At 52.4% G+C, this 23,138-nt stretch overlaps 1 protein-coding gene across 1 annotated transcript; it reads right to left on the bottom strand.

Annotated features, from left to right (window-relative positions):
• Positions 1 to 5,307: 5,307 nt before the first annotated feature.
• On the bottom strand, positions 5,308 to 22,770 carry SSUH2 (ssu-2 homolog). The gene is made up of 12 exons (XM_074151657.1): positions 22,650 to 22,770; positions 16,491 to 16,586; positions 15,797 to 15,881; positions 14,823 to 14,964; positions 13,845 to 13,905; positions 13,375 to 13,499; positions 12,666 to 12,728; positions 11,699 to 11,784; positions 10,102 to 10,194; positions 8,891 to 8,996; positions 7,123 to 7,230; positions 5,308 to 5,454 (listed from the first exon to the last, which is right to left on the bottom strand). The coding sequence occupies exons 1-12, from the start codon at positions 22,768 to 22,770 to the stop codon at positions 5,308 to 5,310; spliced, it is 1,233 nt and encodes a 410-aa protein (XP_074007758.1).
• Positions 22,771 to 23,138: the final 368 nt, after the last annotated feature.

The raw sequence follows: 23,138 nt of genomic DNA, 5'->3' as shown, positions 1-23,138 counted from the left end.
ATCCGGGGAAATAAAGCCAGTTGTCCTGCACCATCCCAGCCGTGCCATGCCCAGCACTGGACAGGCAGCCAGAGCTGCCAGGCAAGAACAACCAGCTGCCGAGTGGTCACGGGCTACCATGCTGAGTGAGCGGGACAGTGAAAGAAAGCCCCGGTTAGTGATCTTCTGACGGGGCTGGAATCGCTCTGACATAGTCCATGTGGATTATTCAGTGAATATTGGAGTCTGGGGGGAGCTGGGTTTAGAACAGAAACCTTCATGTGAGTTGTGAAACTGGTTTATTGTTATTCCCAGGGCAGAAGAGGTCTGGCTCATACCGGAGGAAATAGCACCTCTAATTTACTGCAGAGCTGCCACCAATTTACTTGATCTCGTCACCAGTAAATATTACTGCCAGATGGGCAGAGCCACAGGGCGGGCAGGGAGAGGAAAACGACAGAGGTGGAAAGAAAAAACCCCGTCTGGCTGCAGCCCACGGAGCTGGAGGGACCCTCCATCACCAGGGGATGCTGGGGACCACCGAGCTGCCGGCTCTGCCATGAGAAGTGGTACCCACGAGGTGCCCCTGGCTCCATGCGTGCTCTGGAGCACACCGTGTCTGATGGTAATATGTGTAAGAGGGGGCTCAGAAAGTGGCTTGGGGGGTCGATTTTCAATTAAATACCCCCCAGGTGCCCAGGCAGGATTAGGGTCCCTTGCCACCTCCCAACAGCAGCACCCCAGTGCAACCCAGTCCCTGCGCGCTGAAGGAAGGCTTAAAGCTCCCTTCAAACCCAGATCCCACGGCTGCTCGGGATGGCTTTGGGCTCACAGCTGACCCCAGGTCCTTGCCAGGAGGGGACACCGGTCCCACGCCCCCCCAGATCCCCCCGGCACTGCGGCTCCTTGTCCTGCAGCACAGGGACTCGCTGGGGCGATAGCTGTTTGAATCGACTGCTTGGAGGGTGATGTCACCGGAATCGCAGGGAGGAAAAAGCCAAATAAGGCAGCATTTTAGTGAAAATATGTCCTAAAATGGGAGTTTGACTGATGATTAACAAGCGCAAAACACAGATATGATATTACCATGTTGAGAGCGCAGAGCCCGGCGCAGCCTCAGACGCTGGAAAAAACCCTCCAAGACCCGGAAAGATGAGAGAAAAAGCATCCTGATTCCGAGCAGTTTTCTCTGCAAAAGCAGGCGGTGTCAGGAGGTCAGTGTGTGAAGAATCTCGGTGCTGAGACAGATGGACAGATCAATGCAGGGAGGATATTTTTTTCCCTGGGAGGATATTGTTTTTTGAAGAGTCTCTTCAGTATTCTGTTGCCTTTTTGACGTAAAGCAATGAACCTGCTCTGGCAGGGAGAAAAAATGTTATTTTACAGAAGAAAAAACACACAGGGGAAGCTAAACTGAGTTGAAGAAGGAGGGAAGGGGAGGACAGAGCTCCTTCCCACCCACCTGCCAGCTGCTCCCAGGGCTGGAGCAGGCACTGGTGGCCCTGGTGGCCTGAGGGGACCTGGGCAGGACAGGGGAGCTGGGGGAAGCTGGTAGGCTTCATGCAAGGCTTCATCCCTCCTGGCATGGAGGAGGTGTTTGGGTTATCCCAGTGTGCTCAGGGCCCTGGGGGAGGATAGAAAAGTGGAGAGGGGCTGGAGGGAGGGAGGTCCTGGGGGAAACCCAGTCAAACCCACTGGGAATCCATCCACCTCCCATCCTCTGCGATGCTGCAGTCCCCTGCCACCAACAACCACAGAGGATGAGCTGAAAGCATGCTGCTGTGACCAATTTATCATACTTATTGGATGACACTGCATTTAAGGGCTGTTGTGTCAAAAGATTGAACTTGTTTTATAAACCCTCAAAGACTTGGGGGTCTGGGAGGGTGGTGGAAAACTTTGGACTCACCTGGCAGAGTTTTCTCCCTTCAGCACAGATGGGACACCCCGCCCCAGGAGGTTACTGAGACACGTGCTGCAGCGACTGAAATAACCCTCAGTTTGAGCAAACTCAGTTGTGCTGGAGCTGCAGCCTGAGCCCATGGCAGCTGTGACCCCGGGGGGCTGCACAGGGATGAATTCCTGAGCAGCAAGTCCATAAAGACAAATTCAGGGACTACCCAAGGCCCCTGAACATCCCTTATGGTGCTGGGGAAGATGAGGGGAAAGGATGGCAGAAAACAGCCACGCTCAGGTGCTGTCCCCAAACAGCATCCCCGTGGTCCAGCCGGGGGTGCCTCTGCTCGCACCCAGCAGGGCCTTAGAAAGCTTCGTTTTCTGTAAAACAGAGCATAAGGGTGTCAGCATCATCGAGTTTCTTTCCTCGTTCCCATGCAGCGTGAATAATAAAGGTAGTAGTGCAGTTATTAATAACAGCAGTGACCGGTCCCCTCTGTCAGTGAGGAGCGGAGCACAGGCTGGCAGCAGGAGCACGGAGCTCTGCTTCCCGTCGCCCCGGCAGAGGCAGCCCATCACCCGGGAATTTTATAGTTTCCTGTGAAAGAGGTCCTGCTCATTCATCAGGCATTGAGAAGTGTGCGCGAGCCAAGAATGTATTTATTTTTGATCTAAATATAGTTGACGTTTTATTAAAAAAACGCCAGGAATGGCAGGACTCCCACCCAGGGCCGTCACGGGGGGAGGCGGCAGCCGGCCTTGGGTGTCAGTCCCTTCTTCCCACGTGTGCCTTCCTCCAGGGGTGCTCGTCCCACCTCGGCTGGGTAAGGCTTTGGCACAGGGACAGTCGCCCAGTGCGTGGGTGCGGGACGGGCTGACAGCCCCACAGCCGCTGGCTGCTCCCACTGTCCCCCCTGTGCCCAGGTGAGAAACCGGTGACCACAGCGTTTCCCCGAGCACAGGGACACGGGCAAGTTTGAGCACTGATCAGAAAGCAGCCAGCTAAAGGCCCCCCCTGGGGGGACGGGGGATTGCAGACGGAGGATGTCCCACCACATCCTCTGTCACGGCGGGATCGGGGTGCTCTGTGTCAGGAGACCGCTGCCTGGCCCTCCCCACACAGCAGCCCAGGATGAAGTTTATCTTGTGCGTCGAGGAGGACTCGGTGAGAGCGAAGCGGGGGCTGTATTTGTTTCTCAACAACCACTAGCAACTGCTCCGTCCAGGAGGAGTCTGGCCCGATGATTATTTAGGCTATTTGGATTGCTTCTAAAGCTTATCCAAACTGTCTGCTCCCGCTCTGTTGGTGGCTCAGAAGAAAAAACACCCTCCTTTCTTTCCTCTGTGCCCCGATGGTGCTGTGTGATCCTCTCAAAGGGCAAGGTGCCCTCCATCAGCCTCAGGTCCAGCCCCGGCAGAGGACGGGACCCTGCCTGGGTATGGCTACTGGTTGCATTTCGCTACTAGCCCAGTCTCGGCAGGATAGGATGGTTTCCCTGGGGACTCAGCCCGGCTGCTGTCTGCTCGCCTGGTCCCAGCCCCGCAGCATCCCAGGGGCTGAGCATCCCTGCGTTTCCCTCATCTCCCTTCTCCCCTGCCAGCCCATGGGAGCCATTTCCAGCTCTTTTTCTCAGCAATTTCCCTTCTGTGGATGCACCGACATTTCCACACCGATGGGCAGCAGTTTAGGTCTCCCCAGGGGGTTTGTTGCCCAAGCTGCACGGGCTCTGGGGCTGCAGGAGCGGTGATGGACAGCTGCTGCTCAGCTCTCGCCCAGCTTTAACCCTTCAAAACCACGACAAAAATCAAGCCCTGGCTGTGGCTGCAGAGGCTGCAATGACTCTCCTGCACAACCACAGCCCATGGGTCCTGCAGCTCTTTCCAGGGGACCCCAACGCCAGCACCCTCTGCCCTGCGCTGCACAGGCCACCCAGTAGGATGAGGTGCAGGATCAGCTCCTCGGGTCATTTTTCAGCCTTGAGCAGGTCAGGGACTTGTTTAACCAGGGCAAGGCCAGGCTAAAACCACATTAGATGCTTCTGCTGAAAACAATCTGTCACTGCCAGGCAGGCAGCCTGCTTGATTTATGTGCCCCCCTGGCTTGCTCCGTGCACCTGGCTATAGAAAATGCATATATATATATATATTTGTAAGTACAAGCGCACACTGTTACATGTATATGCATATATATATATATAGGAAGGAACCCCACATGTGCATCCTGTGGTGCTGTGTAAGGAAACCTGCACTTACCTTCTTGGTGCCCTGGAGCCTCGAAGCTCTGAAGTGAAGGGTTTGCCAAAAAAAAATCCATCCTTGTGGATTTTTAAAGATCGAACAATCCTCCTTTTTAAAGACTGAAAAGCCTCCCTTCGCTCCCCTGAACATTGCTCTGTGCCGGGGCAGATGGGGGCTGCTGGTACCACCCATGCAAAACCCCCCCAGACAGCACAAGAACTGTGTAAAAAATCACGAGGGAGGAGAGGAGGGTTGTTTGGTTTGATTTTAAATACGAGTGTTGGTGTCTTTCTGTTTACTTGCACATTTCTGAAATGTTCAGGGCCCGTTTGCTTCATCTCCTTAAGCACTAAGCTGCAAACACAAGTGTTTGCACTTAAATTCAATCAGCCTTAAACCCAACGTGAGCCAAGGTTCTCCTGCGAGCTCTTCTGAGATAAATGGTGCAAGATTGGTGATAAAAAAGAAAAAGAGGAGTTTGTTCTCCCTTGCCTGGATGAGGCCTGGGAACCAGTGATGTCCTCAGGGGCAGAGCTCATCCCCCCCATGGGCACAGGGGTGACCCCACCTCCATCCCCCAACCTCCTGCTCTCCCCCTCGCCCCAGCCACCGAGGGCAGCACGTACAGCAAGAGCCTTTTATTCTTAGGTAATAATTTTGTATTGGTACAACCACCCCTCAGATGGTGTTACTGGGTATTTTAAAATTAAATCCTTTAAAGTTAGAATTGCTAATTGGATAGATTTTGAAATATATCATTATAGATTATGTAGTAACTTGGGAAAACTGACAAATAAAAGGGGGAAAGAAGGGCACTAGTCATAAACTGCAGAGCTGGACTGAAAATGCCTCTGTCGATATGCATCACTTTAATGACACGGCTTTGCAATGAGAAAGGAAAACATCCACAGGGGAAAATCTCCCCCCCCCAGGCCTGATCCTGCACGCTCGGAATCATTGCGAACCCCTCCCAGGCCAATGGGACAGGGACCTTCCACCCCAGCTCTGACGCGGGTGGTTTGGAGGGAGGGGTGTCATGGTTTTCTCCCCTTCCCCACTTTGATGCAGTCCTCTGTGGCAGACACAAGCACAGGGGGTGCGGTGTGGTGGTCCCAGAGCATCCCTGGATCCCCACAGGCACGGGCGGGGGCATCACTGGGCCATGGATGCCCTGATTGTGCTTCTTTCCAGTGCTCAGACGAGGGTGCAGCCCCAGCAGCACCGCTTGGGGTAATCCAGCGCATACACCTTGTTCTCCAGCCCATAGACGTAGTAGAGGTCAGGCTTCCCCGAGTACCGAGAGTGAACTTCTGTGATGGGGATTAGCTCAACTGTTTGACGCTGGGAAAGGAAGGGAAAAACTCAAATTAAGGAATTGGTTTGGAGCAGGGGATGTAAAGAAGCCCCAACTTTTAGCCAGAAGCCTCGCAGGTCCAAGAGAGCTGCTGCTTTGTGAAGGGGGAAAGAAAACCTGATGGAGACCCACCAGCCCAGCCCCACGGCCATCAGCAGTTCCCCTGGCTGCAGCCAGCATGTCCTGGCCCCTGCAGACTCGACCATTTTTACTGCACTTATAGCTATTCAAGCTAATTCCTTAAACCCTTTAAGCCCTTGTGTCCAGTCCTGGGTGTGTTAGCACATCCCTGTCTCACCCGTGGTTGGGGTCTGTGTGTGAGCACAGATCCCTGTCCTTGGCCTGGGAACGTGGGAAAGAGTTGGGAAAGACTGGATGTGCACCAGCAAACATTGGCGTTAGTGGTGAACTGTGGACACAGGTCACCTCTGTCCCTCAGAAGCAGGAGGAGATGTCGGTGATGGGCCATGCTGTGCTCTGTTACTGCAGAAGTTGCTGCAGACTTAACCCCTGCTGCTCTGCTGCCTTCCCTGCCCGAGGGGGAAGGAACCTGCCGTCATAGAATCATAGAATCACCGAATGCTTTGGGCTGGAAGGGACCTTAAAGATCATCTAGTCCAACCCCCCGGCTCTCACCTCCTGCTGCAGTTACATGTGCAAAGTCTCCGTTTTAAGTAAAGCTCAAGGAGCCCAGCAAAGCCTGTGGGGCTCTGGCCCCTCTAACCCGGAAGGTACCCCTGGTCCTGGAATTTACCTCCAACACATGGCCAACATGAGAAGCCAGAATAGCACCAGCCAAGCAAAGCAAAGCAGATCCCCCCCCAGCTTTCTCCAAAAGATGCTGAATGCTGATTATTAAAGGGAAGAGCTTCAGCCAACGACCAGCGGAGGGGATGAAGGATTGACCGGTGGGGAACACGCCGGCAGAAGGCGGCCCGGGTGGGCACAAATCCCGCATGGTGCCGGGGTCTGGCAGGGTGGGAGGCTCCCAGCACCTCCTTCCCTGAACAGCCAGAGGATGCCTTGGCTGGTGCACAGCGATCCGGCGAACAAACTGCCTCTGATACTGAGAAGGGGAAATTATAGGCTGGAATTGAGTTGGAAGACAGGCACTTGCCAAAGAGCTGGTTTTGACAGACCATGTGGAAAATCAAACCATCTCCCCCTTTAAGTTTATTTTGGTCTTTCAGTTTACTTGCATTTTTAATGTGAAACCTCCTCTTTCCCGTGGGTGAAAAGACAGTATGTTCTAGCTAAACTTTCGCATTTGCAACCACATTTATAACAGCAGCAACAGAGATTACAACACTCTAGCCAGAATCTGATGGAGTGGAATCCTAATGTTTGTTCAAAATTCGCTTCTAAGATAAAAATAGTGCTAATAAATAACATTTGCTGGGGCTTTGTAAAGGTAAAAGGAACAGTAATAACCACAGTCGCCTGCATCTCTCAATACATGCCTGAAAAATTATTTCCCTGGTATTTCACTTGGTAATTAAGATTTCTTTGATGATTAGAATTTCTTTTTCATTTGCTAAAGATCACCTCTAAATAAAAAATGAAACCAGTTACCATTCTCAACATCTTATTGTGCCTAAACAAGCTCACTAATTGTCTTTAACTGCCTCCCCCTACCCCCCAAGGCCCCCCCTTACCTGCCAGAGGATGGGGGAGGTTGTGGCAAGCACCGCGTTGTGCTCTGCAATGGCTCGCTGCGAGGCCAGGGAGATCTGGGGGTCGGGGAAGTCGACGATGGGGTACACCTGCAAGAAATCAACCCAACCGCGCCAGAGACACCCTATTTGTCTGGCACATACTCATTCCACCCGCTAGCGGTACACGCAAGGGAAGGCCTGGGCATATAATGGAAATACACAGAATAAATGCTAAGCTCAGAGTCTCAAGGCCACGTCCATCCACCCCAGCAGAAGGTAGAAGTGTCCAAACCAGGGATCATGCCTCTCTAGAGAGAGGTCCGTGCTGCTCGTGTTTTAGCCAAACCAAGCTGTTTGGTTAAAACCAGCACGGGGTGACTCTGTGCCCCAAGAGGACCCACTGTCACCACCTTCCAGCAGCGCTGTTAAATCTGAAAGGTTTTTTCAAAGCTGTTTCCCCCCAGCACGCAGATGGTGGGCAGAAGAAACGCTGGGCTCGTGGGCAGAGCAGAGCCAGTCATGGACACAGCGACTCCCTGCATAGCCAGGAGTGACAGCTGCTTATGTGAGAGACCCCACTGGTTTCAGCGCTCATAGAACTCCAGATCTAAAGCGTTTGTTGGAGAGTGGCTCAGATGCCAAAGCCTCATTCAAATCCCAAAGGGATTCTGCAGCACCAGATGCGGTGTCCTCACTACAGATGTGTGACACCGAGTAATAGCTCTCTTGGGGAGAGCTGGTCTGTGCCTGTCTCCCAGCCCCGGTACATGACTGAAGTTTCTACAGGTGACTGCAAAAAAACAACTAATAAATAATAAAAAGGCACAGTTAAGTCCTCTCCTATTTGTACTCATATAAAAAAAAAACCAAGCTGAGGCCTGAGCAGCACAGAAATGGCTTTGGCTGTAGGAGAGCACTGTGCTTCAGCCATTTTCACACTGTTTTGACCCAGATTTTTGCAGGTATACAGAGGCAGATTCCCTCTGGGAGGGAGCTGGAGGAGAAGAGATGTCCAGCATTGACAAACACCTTGTTTAATGGCCCTGCGTGTCCCCAGGGCAGCCCGGCCAGCAGCCCCAGCCAGCAGCAGCATCTCTGGGCTGGATCCCAGCTCCAGAGCTCCTGGACCAGCTCCTGGACCAGCTCCCGTGGGCAGGATGAGCTGCCGGCTCCTCTGCTGGCAGCAGGGTATGCTCCAGGGATGGATGTGCTGCTGGATGTCCTCTGCTGTTGCTGCAGAGCTGTGAAGAACGACTCTGGGGTGGGATTTCTGCTGGTCTGGCAATGGCCACCGACTGCTGCGGCAGGGCTTTGTGGCGTTTTGTTAGGCAGAAAACCCAAAAACCCTTGGTTCCTCCGGGGAAGCCGAGGATGCTCTGTCCTCCCGAGGGGCAATGGCTGGAAGCCAACGGCTCCCTGGTGCCACGCCGTCAGACCACAGAGGTCACCTGCGGGTACCTGCTCCTGCCAGAGCACTTCTCTTCCAGCCCACGAGGTCCCTGGCCCCAATGTCTCCACAGGGAGGAGAGGAGTCGTGATCTCGCAGTGGCTGCTGGTGGAAAAAGACCCACTTTTGCTGGATTTCATAATCCCTACATTTCTTCTGACTGTAGAAATGGGAAAAGCTGCATTCCATGAACAGGAACCTGGCAGCTCTGCTGCAGGAGAGGGTTATCGCCGTGTCCAGAGCAGTTGGAGGCATTTCACACCCCCCTCATCCACAGCCACACAGGGAGGGATCCCCCCCGCCCCCCAGACTCACACTCACCACCACATTTTCATCTTTGAATATATTCGCTCCACTGACTTTGCTGAGCTGCTTTTCTGGGAAGTTGAGATGACGCTCAGAAACAAATCCAAAGACGTTGCTCTTCCTGCGAGAGAGGGGAAACAGCCGCACGGCCCGAGGCTGGCTGTGAGCTGTCTCCAGACCCTTCCTAAATGCCCGACAGTGCTCGGATGCTCCCTGGTTTCCCAGGACAATACTCACGCCTGCCTAACCTTTGAGCACTCCCGCGTTAGTTTCTTAATAACCTTGTGTGTGCAACAACCACAGATGACTCCGGCATAAACACTCCTGAAATCAGACTTCCACGGTGGTCACCTTGCCTTGCAGCTTTCAGAGCCTCCCGCAGGTATTAACTCCTGGCTGCAGAGAGGGCTTATGCTGCCTTTCCGAAGCCACGGCTTCCATCAGAGTGACCCATTTTGCCCTATTACTTGTGGGACACGGGCATGGTTAGTGGCGGCCTCCAAAGGAGCGGAATGTCTCGTCTGACAGAGCCGTGATTGTCTGGGGCAGTGCAGCCCCAGGTCCCCCGCGCCCCCCAGGAGTCCCACCAGCATGATGGGCAGGGCTGGGGAAATTCCACTCTCTCAGGATGGACAGAGATGGTGTTTTGAAAAATAAAGGTCTTCACAGAGGGTAATTGAAGGCATTTTGTACAAAAGCGGGAAAGTGCTCAGGAAGCACCCAGCAGGGCAGGTAATGGCTTTTAGCTAAACCTCCCCAGCTCAGATCTTTTGCAGCCCCATCTGTTATCACTGGCACTGGAGCTCCCCGATGGGAAAAGCCAGAGCATCCCATGGCCAGCAGCCCTGGCCATCACTGGCCCCAGCAAAGGCAGCTGGGCCACTGCCCAGGTTTCCTTGGATGCCAGGGCTCTGGGTCGGGTCTGGTCCCAGGCAGAGGATCAGCTGCTGTGTCTCCACTGCTGGCTTTTTGTGTGACCTTGGACCATCCTTTCCCCCTGAGAACCCACTGCAGCTCCCACCGCACCCCATGGACAAGATCATCCCTAAGGACTAAAGCTGCTCCTTAAGCCCTTCTTTCTGCCTGACCAAGGCAATAAATCCTCTATATAAAGCCCCAATAAAGCTCAACAAAGCCCCCGTTAGGGGCCCCAGCAGAGCTCCCAAGCCTTGCAGTAACATAAGGAGTCCAACCAGCGGCTCTGAACCTCTTCCCACACCACTCACAGGGTTACCACCAGCTGCTTGAGGTGTTGGAGCTTTTTCTTGCCCTGGCAGGTCGCGCAGGTCCTGCTGCCCCGGCCAGAACAGGTATCGCACCTTTGGATGCTACAGGAGGGATTTTAAAGAGGACTTTAATCGCTGCCCCCTTCCCGAGGCCCGGGAGGCAGAGGGCGATCCATCTCAGACAGTTGGTGTGGGTCGGCAGGACGGGGGGCAAGGACAGCACGCGCACCGCACACAGGTCTCCCCCCCGACCGTGACTCAAGGGATAGAGCCTATTTGCCGGGAAAAACAAACGACTAGAGCCAACCTCAAATCTATTTGTAAATGCAGAGTTAGTCAAAGAATGTATTTGTACATCTAATTAAGGATAATCACAATTTCCCACGCAGGGGTAGGAAGGAGAGAGTCGCTGCGCAGACGCTGCTGCCGTCTCACAGATGCAGGAGGCATACACCGATGCAGGGAGCATGCCGGCTGCAGCAGTGCAACCCCGATTAGCAGCCGTTAGCAGCTGATTCATTAAGGCTCTTCAAGCCATCATTAGCCCCAGTGGATTCATGCTTTAAAATGACTGCCACGATTATGCACGATACCATCTCTGTTATTTTAAACTTAATGGAGCCACATAAACAAAACAGTTTTAGAACAGAGTGCCTTCTTTTCCTTTTTTTTTTTTTTTTTTTGTCACTTAAAGATCATCTTTAAGCCTGTTAAGTTTCATGTTTGGAAAAACCAGAGGGTGGTAATAATTCTCCAGGCTGCGCTGGCCGTGGAACCTGCCAAGCCCCGACCGTGCGCTGTGGGAAGCAGACCTTGGAAAGGCTCTGGAGCTCGTTTGCTCCTTCCAGCCCCGTCCCACCACCCCCCGCCGGGCTCTGAGCTGAGCAGAGCCCACCGAGACCCGGGACGGGAGGTGGAACGTGGACCCGCAGAGACTCAAAGCCTCTCTCTTGCCCCAGCTCCTGAGGATCTGAAAAACTCTGCTCTCCTTGGAAAACCCGAAGCGTTCTCCGGTTTCCCAGAGATGCAGGGAAACACAGCAGTCTTGCAACAGAAAAGTAAAAAATAAGGAAGGCAAGAGACCCAAAAAATCATGATTTCCCAAAAGCTTAAGAGCTTCTTGGATGAGTTTGGGATATCAGCCTGGTTTCTGAATGCCGAGGGTGGGCCACACAGAATGAAAAATAGATGTTAAAATGAAAGTTCACTTAAAAACCAGAGGAGGGAAGGGCTTCTTCTGACCATCTCTTCCCGGAGAATAAAGCCAGTGCTGTAGTGCTCTATCTGCTGGGGGATCTTCACGGCAGAAAACAAAGAGCAGCCTAGAGGCACGTAGAGCATGGCCCAGCTCTGCACTGTGACCCCAGCCAGCAAGTGGAGTCATTTTAGCTCAAAAAAAATTGATTAAGGGCTTTTTTTGCCCTGTCAACTTTCCAGTATTTTCTTCCTATGGGCAGATCCTCAGCTGACAGCCTCCACTGGGCCGGTGGGACTGGGGTGACTGGTTTCCAGTGAGGTCCCCGGTGGTTGGGCCGAGGGAAGGGGCAGGGTGGGAGCGGGGTGGCAGTAACGGGGGGCGCAGAGGAGCCCATCCTACCTTCCGCGACCGGTACCCGAGCAGAGCTGGCAGCGCTTCTGCTGCTCCAGCCTCTGCCGTGACCCCCGGCACATCACACACCTCCTCTACAGACACACCGAGGGGTTAAAGGAGGGGGTGACTGGCAGGGAAAAAATGTCACATTTATAAATCAAAAACTTTTATGTATGTTATCAGAATAATTGCCAACTCTGGCTTGCGGAGAAAGGCATATGACAAGTGCATGTGTGGCAAATTTACAAAATAGCTCCTAAATTGTGACTCTGGATTAATTAGGTGTTCCAGCCAAACTCAGCAGTGATGCAAACTGGACACACGATCTAGGCTGAAATGTCTTTTTTCTTACACATATGTTTTTGCACTGTTATTTATTAACACAATTTGTAGTAGACTTATTTAAGTATTCGTATATAATCAGATTAACTTTAATTAAGGGGCAATTTTAGTGCAGTAACAATAAATCTGTTGGCTGCCTTTGGGCATATCTGTGCAGAAGAACGAATAGAGGAGCCCAGATTTGCAGCTGCACTTTCACCCCTGGGTTAAGCCTCCTCTGACCATCCAGAGATCCCGAACACAGAACTGAGCGTACCCCACCGACAGCAGCCAGTTTGCTGCATTTCATGCCTAAGATCTGACCGCATTTCACCAGTGCGGAAGCAAATTCTCCTTTTCCTCTCACCATCATTAGATGTTGGCTGTCTGCTGAGGACGGGGTGAGACACCTCCGCTCCCCAGGCAGGATTTTGCCAATCCCATTGAGCACCTCTGCGGGAGCATCAGCCAGGACTGGGTGAACCCGAGGGGGTTTGGGATAGAGGGCAGCAAAGGGGGGATGAACCAGAGCTGCTCTTGGGCTTCCTACTCTCATAATAAGAGAGCACGTGTGGTAATTTTGCAAATGAAGCCCAAATTTCGAGGAATAAGGAACACAGGCTGCCCGGTGGGACGTTCCCCAGCTCCTTACCCGACCTGCCCCATGGCACACCCCGCACTTGGACCGGCCGTGACCGTGGCATCTGTGGCAGTCCTGAAAGCAGAAGATTATTCATGCAGAGAGCTGCCCAGGGGTTTCGGGTATCTCACATTATGCACATGCACTCTTCTGCATCCAAATTCAGCGATAAAATTCCGGTCCTAATGGGACAGAATCCAACACCACAAAATTGTGCTGTATGACCATTAAAGGAGTCATAAATAACAATTATTTAACAAAGGCAAATGTCTATGTAGTGCTGGCAAAAGAAAGTAACATTTTTTTCTTTATTCATCATTTCATTTAAAAAGTAAAATAAATTGACCAGCTATAGAGCTTGTCAAAAGCTAAATGGGAGCTGTCATGCAAACAAATGTTCTGCTAATGTTGAAAAAAAAATTAATAAAAGAGGAAAGATTATCCAGTGTTTTTTTTTTCTTGAAATGGCTGCAGCAAGATTTGTCCTCAAACTTCTAGAGGAAGAAAACACCCGGAAGAAGGGTTCTCTGTCTGTTTTCCCAGGCATTTAATGAGGAAAAACCCAAGAAAATGAGAACTGTAATGAGGTGGCTGTGCTTGTCCTGAGGATCTGGGGGTCCCGGGGGGGGACACACTGCTGGGGGTTGCTCCCTGAGCCCAGAGGAGCCCATCGGCTGGGGAAGGGGCTCTGGCGAGCCGCCGGCAGCAAGGGAGGACTCACCCTGACCAGCGCTGAGCGGAGCACCCAGCAGTGCCGCATCTGGCCCTGGAAGAGCTGGGGAGTCCCAACCTCCACGTCCCAGGGGTCCAGGGGGGTGTCCCTGGGGGGTCCGGCTGCTCTGGGCTCTGCAGGAGGGAACAGTGTCTTACCCACCGTGCTGGAGGTGGTGCTTGGATGCTGGTTGTGCTGGGGACCCTCACTCCCCATACCTATGAGGGCATCGCAGCAGGGACCAACCCTTCATAGAGTTGAGCCACTACAGCACAGCCCCCCGTTACCCCCCGCCCTCCCAGCAGACCCCCCGGGCCAGAGTGGGCACATGGCATAAGCCATCACCCAAAACCCAGGCTCACGTTGTGGCCAGGAGCCACATGAGCCCTGGACGGCGAGTGCTGCTGCAAAGCCCAGCTCCAACCTGTGGGGCACGTCCCACCGGAGCCACCCCAGTGGGGCCCGGGGCGGTCACTTACTGGTGAAGGGCTCGAACACCCACTCACTTAACCTCGCCTCACTGAACATCTCCAGTCCATACTGGAAGAGAAATATCACCACAAAGGCAACTTGCACACAGCAGGTGTTTCCGTCCAAACCCTGACTTGCTAATGATGGGTCTCGGGAGCGTTCCCAGGCTCTTCTGTCTCCGAGTACAACTTGCGCAAGAAAAATTGGTTGACGCATTCACAGAAAAAAAAAAAAAAAAAAATGCCTTTTGCCATTATTTGGAGAATCCTGTGGCTTATTTTTTAGGGAAGGCACAGATGACGTTTGTGAGTAACCTGAATAATCTCAGAGGTGGAACAAACACTGGAGTAAAGGAGTATCTGCCCCAAAGTGCTACCAGGGGGCACTCCCAGCACCCTGCTCCTCAGCGCTCTGGCATCACCCCCTCCAAGAAGCCCCAGAAGAGGGGGCAGAGGTGGGCACAGCATGGCTCCTGCCCCGCTGGGACACACCATTTCGGTTTGCCCCCTCGGGCAGCGATTCCCCAAACCAGGACTGACCCATGAGCTACCCACTGATGCAGCAAATCGGCAATAGCTATTTTCAGTGAGAGGAACGACAAGAGGGAATCAAAGCCCACGTGTGTCTGTGGAACTAAACATTGCCAGAACAGATCCATGGCTGGGGGGTGCGTGGCATTTTGGGTGGCTCCGTGCCTGCCTGAGCCCCAGATGCCAAGCTGCAGGGCAGGGTCTGCGGGTCAGGTCTTTTCCCAAAGCCAGGCTGGCAGAGGAGGCTTCCAGGGGCTTTGCCGAGGTGGTGCCTCGCTGCGGAGGGGGATATATAGCTGTGTATAGCTTCCAGCCATACAAACCTGCACTCGGCTCTTTGTATCTGCACTTAAAGTAGGATGAAAGCCATTTAATTTAATGAATGGCTGGCTCTTTGTGGCCGGGTGTCCCCGTGCAGCTGGACAGGATCCCGGAGGCGGGGCTGGGGGAGCTCACCCGGGATGTCCCCGGCCGCCGCAGCCGCCGGACGGGCAGCTCTTCCCCGGCAGCAGCTGCGGGAGGACGCGGGGCGCGGGGGGGCTCGCCGGGCCGCCCCTCCGGCACCGGCAGCACGACAGGTTTGCGCTCTGAGCTTCTCCTAAAGAATTAGCTGGAGACAGTCAGTGGATTTAAGGGTGAGCCCCTCTGTAAGTGAAGAAAACAAGCAGGAGCGGACTCCTGCCGTTCCGTGCTGCTTGGGATCAAACGTTGCGTTTTGAGCTGGGCTGCTTTTTTTCTTTTTCTCCATGTGCAAAGAGAAAAGGTGTTTGTTTTGGTTTGGTTTTGGGTTTTCTTTTTAAATTCAAGATGAAAACCGGGAGAGGAAAAAAAAGACAATAAAGAATACAGAAAAGAGAGAATGACCCGATCTCCAAGAGAACGAGTAGCATAAAACCTGTGTGAAGCTTATATTCCAAAGAAAACCTGAATAATTTGGACCCTTCTCCTGAGGACATGCTCTGGTCACACCTGAGCATCTAACAGCCTTGCTGCTGGGGTCGCCGGGCTGTGGGGAAGGCAGCCCCACACCTCTACATTCATTTCTTACCCCTGCCCCAAGGCTGTCCCCCACACAACCAGCGCTGGTGCTTCTCCGCACTGCTGGAGCCGAAAAACACCATCCTTCTCCCCACCTTCTCTGCCCAGCGAGGAGGGATGGCACTGCAGGATGCCCAGAGCAGGGACGGCAGCTGCTGGCACCAACCTGAGGGCTGGTGACGATGGCAGCAGGCGGCACTGGGACAATGCCAGCGCTACGGGTACCATGGGGGTCCACGTCTGTTGGACACGCGGGTTGCCGCTGCCTGTGGTGGGGACAGCCTTTTTGCTGTCTCCGGGGCCCTGGGACCCCAGGCAGAGTTGGGGGGACTGGTACAAGGGCTTCACCACCTGCCCCAGGAATAAAACACAGTTTCCCCAAAGGTGCTCACCTGTGCTGCAGGAAGGGGGGGCTGCTTCTCCACTCCCTGGGCTCATCCCCCCAGTCCAAAGGTGGTGGCGGCAGGGGCTTTGCTCCTACGGGAAAAGGCAAGTGAGGAATTCAAGCCCAATTTGAACCCCAGGCAGGTTTTTCTCACAAGGGCAGGAGGATTCAGCTGCAGCAACTAAAGCCACTGCGGGGTCAGCACTTTGTGTCCCACCAAACACCCCCCACGCCCCAGCCAGAAGCTGCTACCGGTCCAGCTCATCCCAGTGGCCTTCCAGTAAAGCACTGGGCAGGCTCCCAGGTGAGTCAGGCAGTGGTGCCCATGCCCGTGCCCACAGCCCTGACCTCGGAGCTGTGCTCAGGGCACCGCAGCAGCCCCAGCTCCCTGCTCAGCACAGGTCTTGATGACTTTCCAACTAGAGAGAAGTCCCAGCCAGATGTCAAAGCCAATTGCTTTCCAAAACATCTCTGTCTGCAAGAGAAGCTGCCCAGGAACCGTGGCTCAGGAGGTAAAGAGGAGTCAGAGCTGGAGAGGCACAAGCCCATTGCGGTACAGGAGGGAGAGTTTCGTGTGACTGTCCCCTCACCTGACACCTCCTTGGGTTCAGCAGCTGCTGGTGCTTCCTCACTGTCAGAAAAGTGAAGTTACAGGGATGCAAAGTGGCAGAAAGATGGGAGGTCAAGTGCTGCGCACGTACCTCTGCCCTGGACCATCTGTCCACTGTCATCCAGCCGTCCTGGGGGTGCAGATGGCATCAGGGGACATCCCTGCTCTGGGCCCCGGTCCAGGTCACCTGCAGCCCAGGGAGACATCAGGGAGTGAGGAAGCCCCGGGGCTGGAGGGTGCGTGTAGAGCCTAGAGATGCTGCAGGCCAGTATGTGACTGGTGGATTTGCTGGCCTTTCCCATTTTCTCACTCTCTCGGATCTCAGTCCTTGCGCTGAGGTGGAACAACACTGACACCCTGTGTAGGTGACAAAGCCCTGCAGGTCCTCAGCTCCCTCACGCACAGGGAGAGCTGGGACCCGGCGTTACAAGCCCTGGAGATGACTGCGGGGACTTGGTCCCTGTGGCCAGTGGTAGCCACAGCCCTGGACTGTGGAGCCCCGGCCGAGGGAGAGAGGGGCCAGGAACCTACCAAATACCCAGAGACCTCATCTGGAAAGCTGGTGAGAAGCTGTAGCCAAAGAGCTCAAACTTGCTCACATTTACATCTTTAATGGGCCACAAACAGAGAAGTGAAGGTCGGCACCTCTTGGTGCCTTTGGAACGTCCATCCCTAGTCTGACCCGCCATGACTCTGCTCATTGAGCAACTGCCTTTTTTCTAAAAGTTTCCAACTTTTTTTAATTCTATTCGTGGGACATCAGTTGTTTGTTTTCTTAGGTACTGCTCTAAAAATAACCACTGGTCCTCCTGATGCTCACGACAGAAACAATTCATTTTATTAAATGAATATCCAGTGACCTTTCATATCACAGCAGCTGATTATGAAAATTCAGTCTGTGCAGGAAAAGAGCGTGGGGAGGAGCCGGGAAACGCCAGCCTGGCAGCAACAGGCAGCCTGACCGGCACAGAGAGAGGCTGAGGGTGGCCATCGATCAACTTGATTTACTAGACTTTTCTTCTGAGAGCATGCTCCTTTCCTCCGGGAAGCTAAATTAATCTCCCCATTATTTCTTCCTATGAAAATAAGAAACTACATGCTTCATTTGAGATGTCACATCCCTCATGCAGGAGAAGACAAGGCTGTCCTTGAGCTGAAGGAGCACAGGTTTCCAAGGAACAGGGAGCGATATATGGAGGACTTCCTTGTGAAAAATAAATCAGTGAGATGCCTTCAGTGTGATTATCTCGGTCATGTCTAGATCAAACAGAAACATCTTCCTCAAGCGGTGGGTAAAGTATCTCAAACAGTTTTGGATTCACTGGCCAATTAGTTTGCAGACAAGGTGAGTCTACTGGGGCTTCACTTGGAGTGCTGCAGAGAAATAGTCCAGGAGCACGGACTCCCAGGTTCTTATTTTGACTGTTATATCACAACAAATCCTTTATTTTCATTCCAGAATATAATGGATTTCTGTACACATTACCAAGAGGACCTGAGCGCCTATTTTTAATGTGCAAATGTTAAACAAAAACCTGTTTACAACAGAAGATGGAGATAAGAGTAGAAATACCAAATTCCAGCCCAATGGAAATGGTTTAAATGACCAGGTTAAAAATACCCCAAATTTGGAGTAAATAAATCAACTGCACGGTTGTTGCTACGGTGATGTTGTTGGGAATCACAATAGTCCACAAACATGAACACACAGCTCCACTTTAAAACAACGAGCCTGAGATAGGCTTTGACCAAAACCAGGAAATTCAGAGCTTAGGCTGTTACTCATCTGATATTCCAGGGTTTATTTGGTATCATTAGGATCCAGCGAAGACCCCCCAAAATAACTAGCAAAATCCCCACAGCAGGCAGCAGCGGGGGAGCCCAAGCCCCGTTTATCAGACCTTTTAGTGACCCATGGCACAGCATCCCCTAAACCCAGTGCTGCAGGGCCCCCAGCATCCCACCGGCATCCATCCCACCCGGCATCACAATGGGATTCCACCTCTGGCTAAAAATCCGGTTATAAAAAGTTTGGCCTTTTTGTAAGCAAAGAGGGCAACGCTGGATGGTTGGTAAAGCATGACCAAACCTCTCTGGGCAATTCTGCGTGGTGTTCCCGCCCTTTCTGCAAGGGGACACCAGCAGCTCTCAGCATCTTCCACAGAAGGACTCCCTGTCCTCTCACACCCCCCGGGATGCTGCCACCTCTCCCTGCTGCTGCCCCTGTGAGTGATCAACTGCAACGCGGGCAAGAGGCCACCAGCCAAGTAAAGACCTCCACGGGTGGAAACCTCTGTTCGCTTTCCTGAGGTGCCCAAGATCCACATGGTACATCCATGCTTAGCATTTACATTCCTCAGGTATCTAAAACTGGGGTTTTATACATGTTCTTAAAGCAGTCAGAAGTGATGGTTGTATGAATTCCAATCCAGTTCCTCAGCTGGAAGATGCCCCATCCCTCACCCCAGGGTGCTGTGGGCTAAGCTCTGGCAGGTGATGCCAGGTGACCCAATATCATGGAGCATGAGGGCTGGTCCTCTCTAAAGAGAAGCTAAAGGAGAGGAGTTTGCCATGAACGCTCCTCTATATGGGACCCACGGCTGGGTTCCTCCTGACAGAGCAGTAACCACATTTCCTCACTTGGGGAAATTCCTCAGCAGAGAGGGACAAGTCCCGGTCAGGGACAAACCAAGGCCAAAGGCTGCTTTCCCCACACCCCACTCCAGGCAAACACTGCAGCTGGTGAGCAGAGACTGAGCAGGAACCCATCAATGTCAGTGGGAAGATCCCTGTTTTCAGTGCGTTTAGGACTGGAACCAGAGCCAAAAGCGTGGGAGAGCCTCAATCTTTGGCAAACCCCAGCAGTTAACCTGCGGTTCCCGTCCCCATCCATCACCGTCCCTGTGGCTCCGCTGGCCGGCCAAGCTGGAAGCCAGCCCTCCACACGGCACCTCCAGCACCACACTGACTTTTCTTTTCCCTCATCTGATTAAACAGAAACTTCCTGTAGCATCATTATTTCTTCTTAAGCTAATCAAAGCTTTTCTCATTCATAAATTAAGGAACCTCAGAACTCAATTACTTCTCAGTAGCATCAGTGACAGCAATAATTCACTGGGGCCCCACATAATTAGAGTTTCCACAGGCACCATATTAAACATCTAATGAAAAAGATATAGTCAAGGGCACTAGATCAAAGCTCCATCATGACAGACATTTTGATCGAGCAGCATTTTGTTAAAAGATAACAAACCCCAGTTTAATCTCTAACCCATGTCAGGCAGTTTAGAGTGGACTGCGAGAACCCCAACTCAAAGGCAAAATGAAGAAGTGTCCCAGGAGCAGAGATCCAGGGACTGAGTTCACACCTTTAAGGATTAAGTCCCTGTTCCACCGGAACCGGTGGACTTCGCGTTGTGCCTAAAGACGTAGCAGCAGCTCACAGACACGGCACAACCAAGGTGCTGACCCTTTCCACTCCTTCCTTCCACAGACGCTGCCTGGGAGAGCACGAGTGCATTTTGGGGAAGAGAAGTTCAGTTCTGGAAACAGTTATTTTTCACATATCACTTGAAAATACAGTTTATGGATATCTTAATCAGGAAGTACAAGTGCATAAAAATAGCAGAGAAACTCGCCGGCCTGGCATGCAATGTATTTTTTAGTTTTACTTACTGTCTGCTTTCATTTCTTGTTCCATTTTTGAAGGCTGGGAGCAGAGACGATCCCATCCCAGCAACCTCCTCTGGAATAAATACCTTGTTTTCTGCAAATTCTGCGCTCACAGCAACAAAACCCAGCCCCCATGAGCCACTCCCCTCTGCCAAACAATGCAGATGCTGGGAATTAATGAATTAATGTCAAAGCCGGACGAAGCAGACGCTTGCCGAGAAGGAAAGTGCCAGACAGCCCATGCACACCACGCTTCTTCCCGAAGGGAAGCGCCACTAGAGAGGAAGATGGCCAGAAATCATGGAAGCTGCACCTGGGACCAAATTACAGCTACAGGGGTGTAAAGGAGCCGTAAGATCCTTCAGAACCCTCCACATTATGGTTGAAATCCAGACACAAGATCATTCACCCTGGGCTCAGCCGAGGAGCTGGGGCTGAAGGCACCATTCACTCTGTAGGGAGGGAGCTGCCTCTTGGGCATCACATGAAAACTCCACGTATTCAGAGTCCCTGGGGTTAGCTTTGTTCCAGTATCTAGCAGAATTATTAAATGCCTGCTAACTTAAGCGCAGACACTAAAGACAACATTAGCAACGCTTCATTCAGTGCCTTTCTTTCGCCAGGCGGTGTGTCCAGAGAGGTGGTGGAGTCTCCGTCTCTGGAGACATTCAAACCCCACCTGGACATGTTCCTGTCCAACCTGAGTGACCCTGTTCTGGCAGGGGGTTGGACAAGATGAGCTCCAGACGTCCCTTCCAACCTCTGCCAGTCTGTGATGCTGAGTTAACCAGAGAAGTTAACCAGGGGAGTTGAGTTAACCGGGGAAGTTAACCAGCCACCTCAGTCCTCCAAAGGGCAGCTGGGCTGTGACATGAGCTTCAAGCCCCCAGTGTTGAAGCCTTTCATAGTGACAGCCAGGCGAGACTTGGTTTTTCATTCACTGTGGCATGATGCAAGCTTGGACAGAGGAGACTGGCAGCTTCATCTGGGGATGTAATTAATGTAGCCCAGACTATCAACACTGCAAACACAAGCTGGTTTTAATTATGCTCAGACAGTCTATGCAACAACAGCCTCCAGCACAGCTATGTTTAGCAGCGTGAATGCCACCGGAGATGGGAAATCTATCATTCAACCTAACAGGGCTCCAGGAAGGTGAGTCAAGGCGTGGGTGAGACATTCCCCAGTCCAGGGCTTGTCCCACCACCCCCCGGCCCAGCTTCTCCACACAGCTCTCATGGGGACATGGGATGAACGCCAGGACAGATGGAAAATCAAATTCCCTTCAGCAAGGAAACGTGCAGAGCTAATGCTGGTACAGACATTGCTGTTGTCTTCCCTGAGCATCACTGAGCTCCACTTCCTTCTAAGTGCTCGACATCCCAGCATGAACTTGCCACCACACAGCGTACACCATGGCATATTGGCTGTCTCCCAGCTGTGTGCATCCATGGGGCAGTCCCAACCCAGTCAAACAAGAGGAAATGGCCTCAAGTTGTGCCAGGAGAGGTTCAGATTGGCTATTAGGAAAAAATGTTTACACTGAAAGGGTTATTAAGCCTTGGAATGGGTTGCCCAGGGCAGTGGCTGAGGCACCATCCCTGAAGGTATTTAAAAGATGGTTTGACATAGTGCTTAGTGACATGGTTTAGTGATGGTTTTTATCAGAGTCAGGTTGATGGTTGGACTCGATGATCTTAAAGGTCCCTTCCAACCCTGACGATTCTATGATTCTAAACACCTAGAGAACATTTGACAAGCAGCCTTACAACGGCTGCGCTGCCCGTGAAGCTATAAAGCATTATTTAGGGATGTGCCAGGTGCTCATTGCTGGCATTTGTGCTTCGCTGGGGACACACTTCTGGAAAAAGCTTCTTTTCTAGTTTTGCTTATTGTATCAGAGACTCTGAAATGTGTCAACAGTTAAAAACTACACAGAATAATTCTAAGGAGCTCAAAAACATAACCGCTTAGGAGTGCTCACACCCTTAAATGCATGTGAATAGTATGATACAAAGGAAAACAAAGCTGTACCAAAGGGCCTGATGGATCATGATAACATTGTTCCTGAATTGGCCCCTCTCACTGGGAAAAAAAACCAAGCTAAAAAACCCAAAAACCACCACAACAGCAAAGGAAAATCTTGATTCTCCCCCGCCAGCCCTCTGCCCCTACAGGAACTTCATGCCTCAATTTCACCTTCACAGTAAGTCTCCTGCACCCAGTCGAGCGCTGAAAGCGGGGAGCTGTGTGCAGCTTGCCCAGGGCAGCCCAGCTCCAAACGCCATAGGCGTTGCTCTGCGGGACATTCGTGAACTCCATGAGGAGGAAGAGGCCATTTATAACCCTCTGCAGCCCATGTCCCTGTGCGGGGGGCTCCCTGCCATCCCCTATTCCCGTGCCACAGCCCCTGGCACCGCTTGGGCCATCCCTGCCCACTCTCAGATGCTGGGCTCCAGCAGGGACTCCACGCAGGGCAAGAAAACTGCTCTGAAGAACTCCTGGGACCTGCTGAGCACCCGCCAGCCCTCCTCACCGACTTCTCCTCTATAATCCGACCCAGAGAATCACATCTCACCCACACACGCTGCCCACAGGCTGTATTTGGGCGAGTTCATACAGGTCTCCAGGATGAAGACAACCAAGCCCATGCTGTCACAAGGGTGACCGATCACCCATCGCAGCGCCTGTTTGGGCATCACTTCGTTTAAAACCAGCCGACCCGATCAGCATTTCGGCGTTACTGATCCCATGGGTTGATTATCCAGGCAGCTCTCCCAGAAAGAAACAAGGTCCTGTGACCATCTCCCAGCCCAGAGACGAGCCATCCCTTACCACCAGACGTCACCTCCTCGCTTGCACTGACACCTACCCCTCCAAACAGCTGAAAAACAGCTTCTCATCTAGACCCAGCACTGAAAAAACCCGAGATGACCTTTCTGGATGCTTATTTATGCTAAAAAATCTAAACCCTGAGCTGGCTACAGATGGACAGTTAACTAAAATAATATTTACAGATATAAGAGAAGCACTTTTAGGGGGGAAATGGTTCATATTAGTCCTTATC

This window comes from Numenius arquata, chromosome 8 (assembly GCF_964106895.1).
Source record: "Numenius arquata chromosome 8, bNumArq3.hap1.1, whole genome shotgun sequence".
NCBI classification, from domain to species: Eukaryota; Metazoa; Chordata; class Aves; order Charadriiformes; family Scolopacidae; genus Numenius; species Numenius arquata.
The sequence above is the reverse complement of the archived record's forward strand: the minus strand, read 5'-3'. Positions and strand labels throughout refer to the sequence as shown.

What these genes read in the sequence shown, in the direction of transcription:
- SSUH2 (XM_074151657.1), bottom strand. Translation starts at nt 22,770, where the DNA reads ATGCCCAAACAGGCGCTGCGATGGGTGATCGGTCACCCTTGTGACAGC. An exon ending in ACAGATGGTCCAGGGCAGAG is followed by an intron (nt 15,882 to 16,490) that starts GTACGTGCGCAG and finishes CTTTTCCCGTAG; the next exon opens with GAGCAAAGCCCCTGCCGCCA. An exon ending in CCTCCCCCATCCTCTGGCAG is followed by an intron (nt 5,455 to 7,122) that starts GTAAGGGGGGGC and finishes TTCCTTTCCCAG; the next exon opens with CGTCAAACAGTTGAGCTAAT.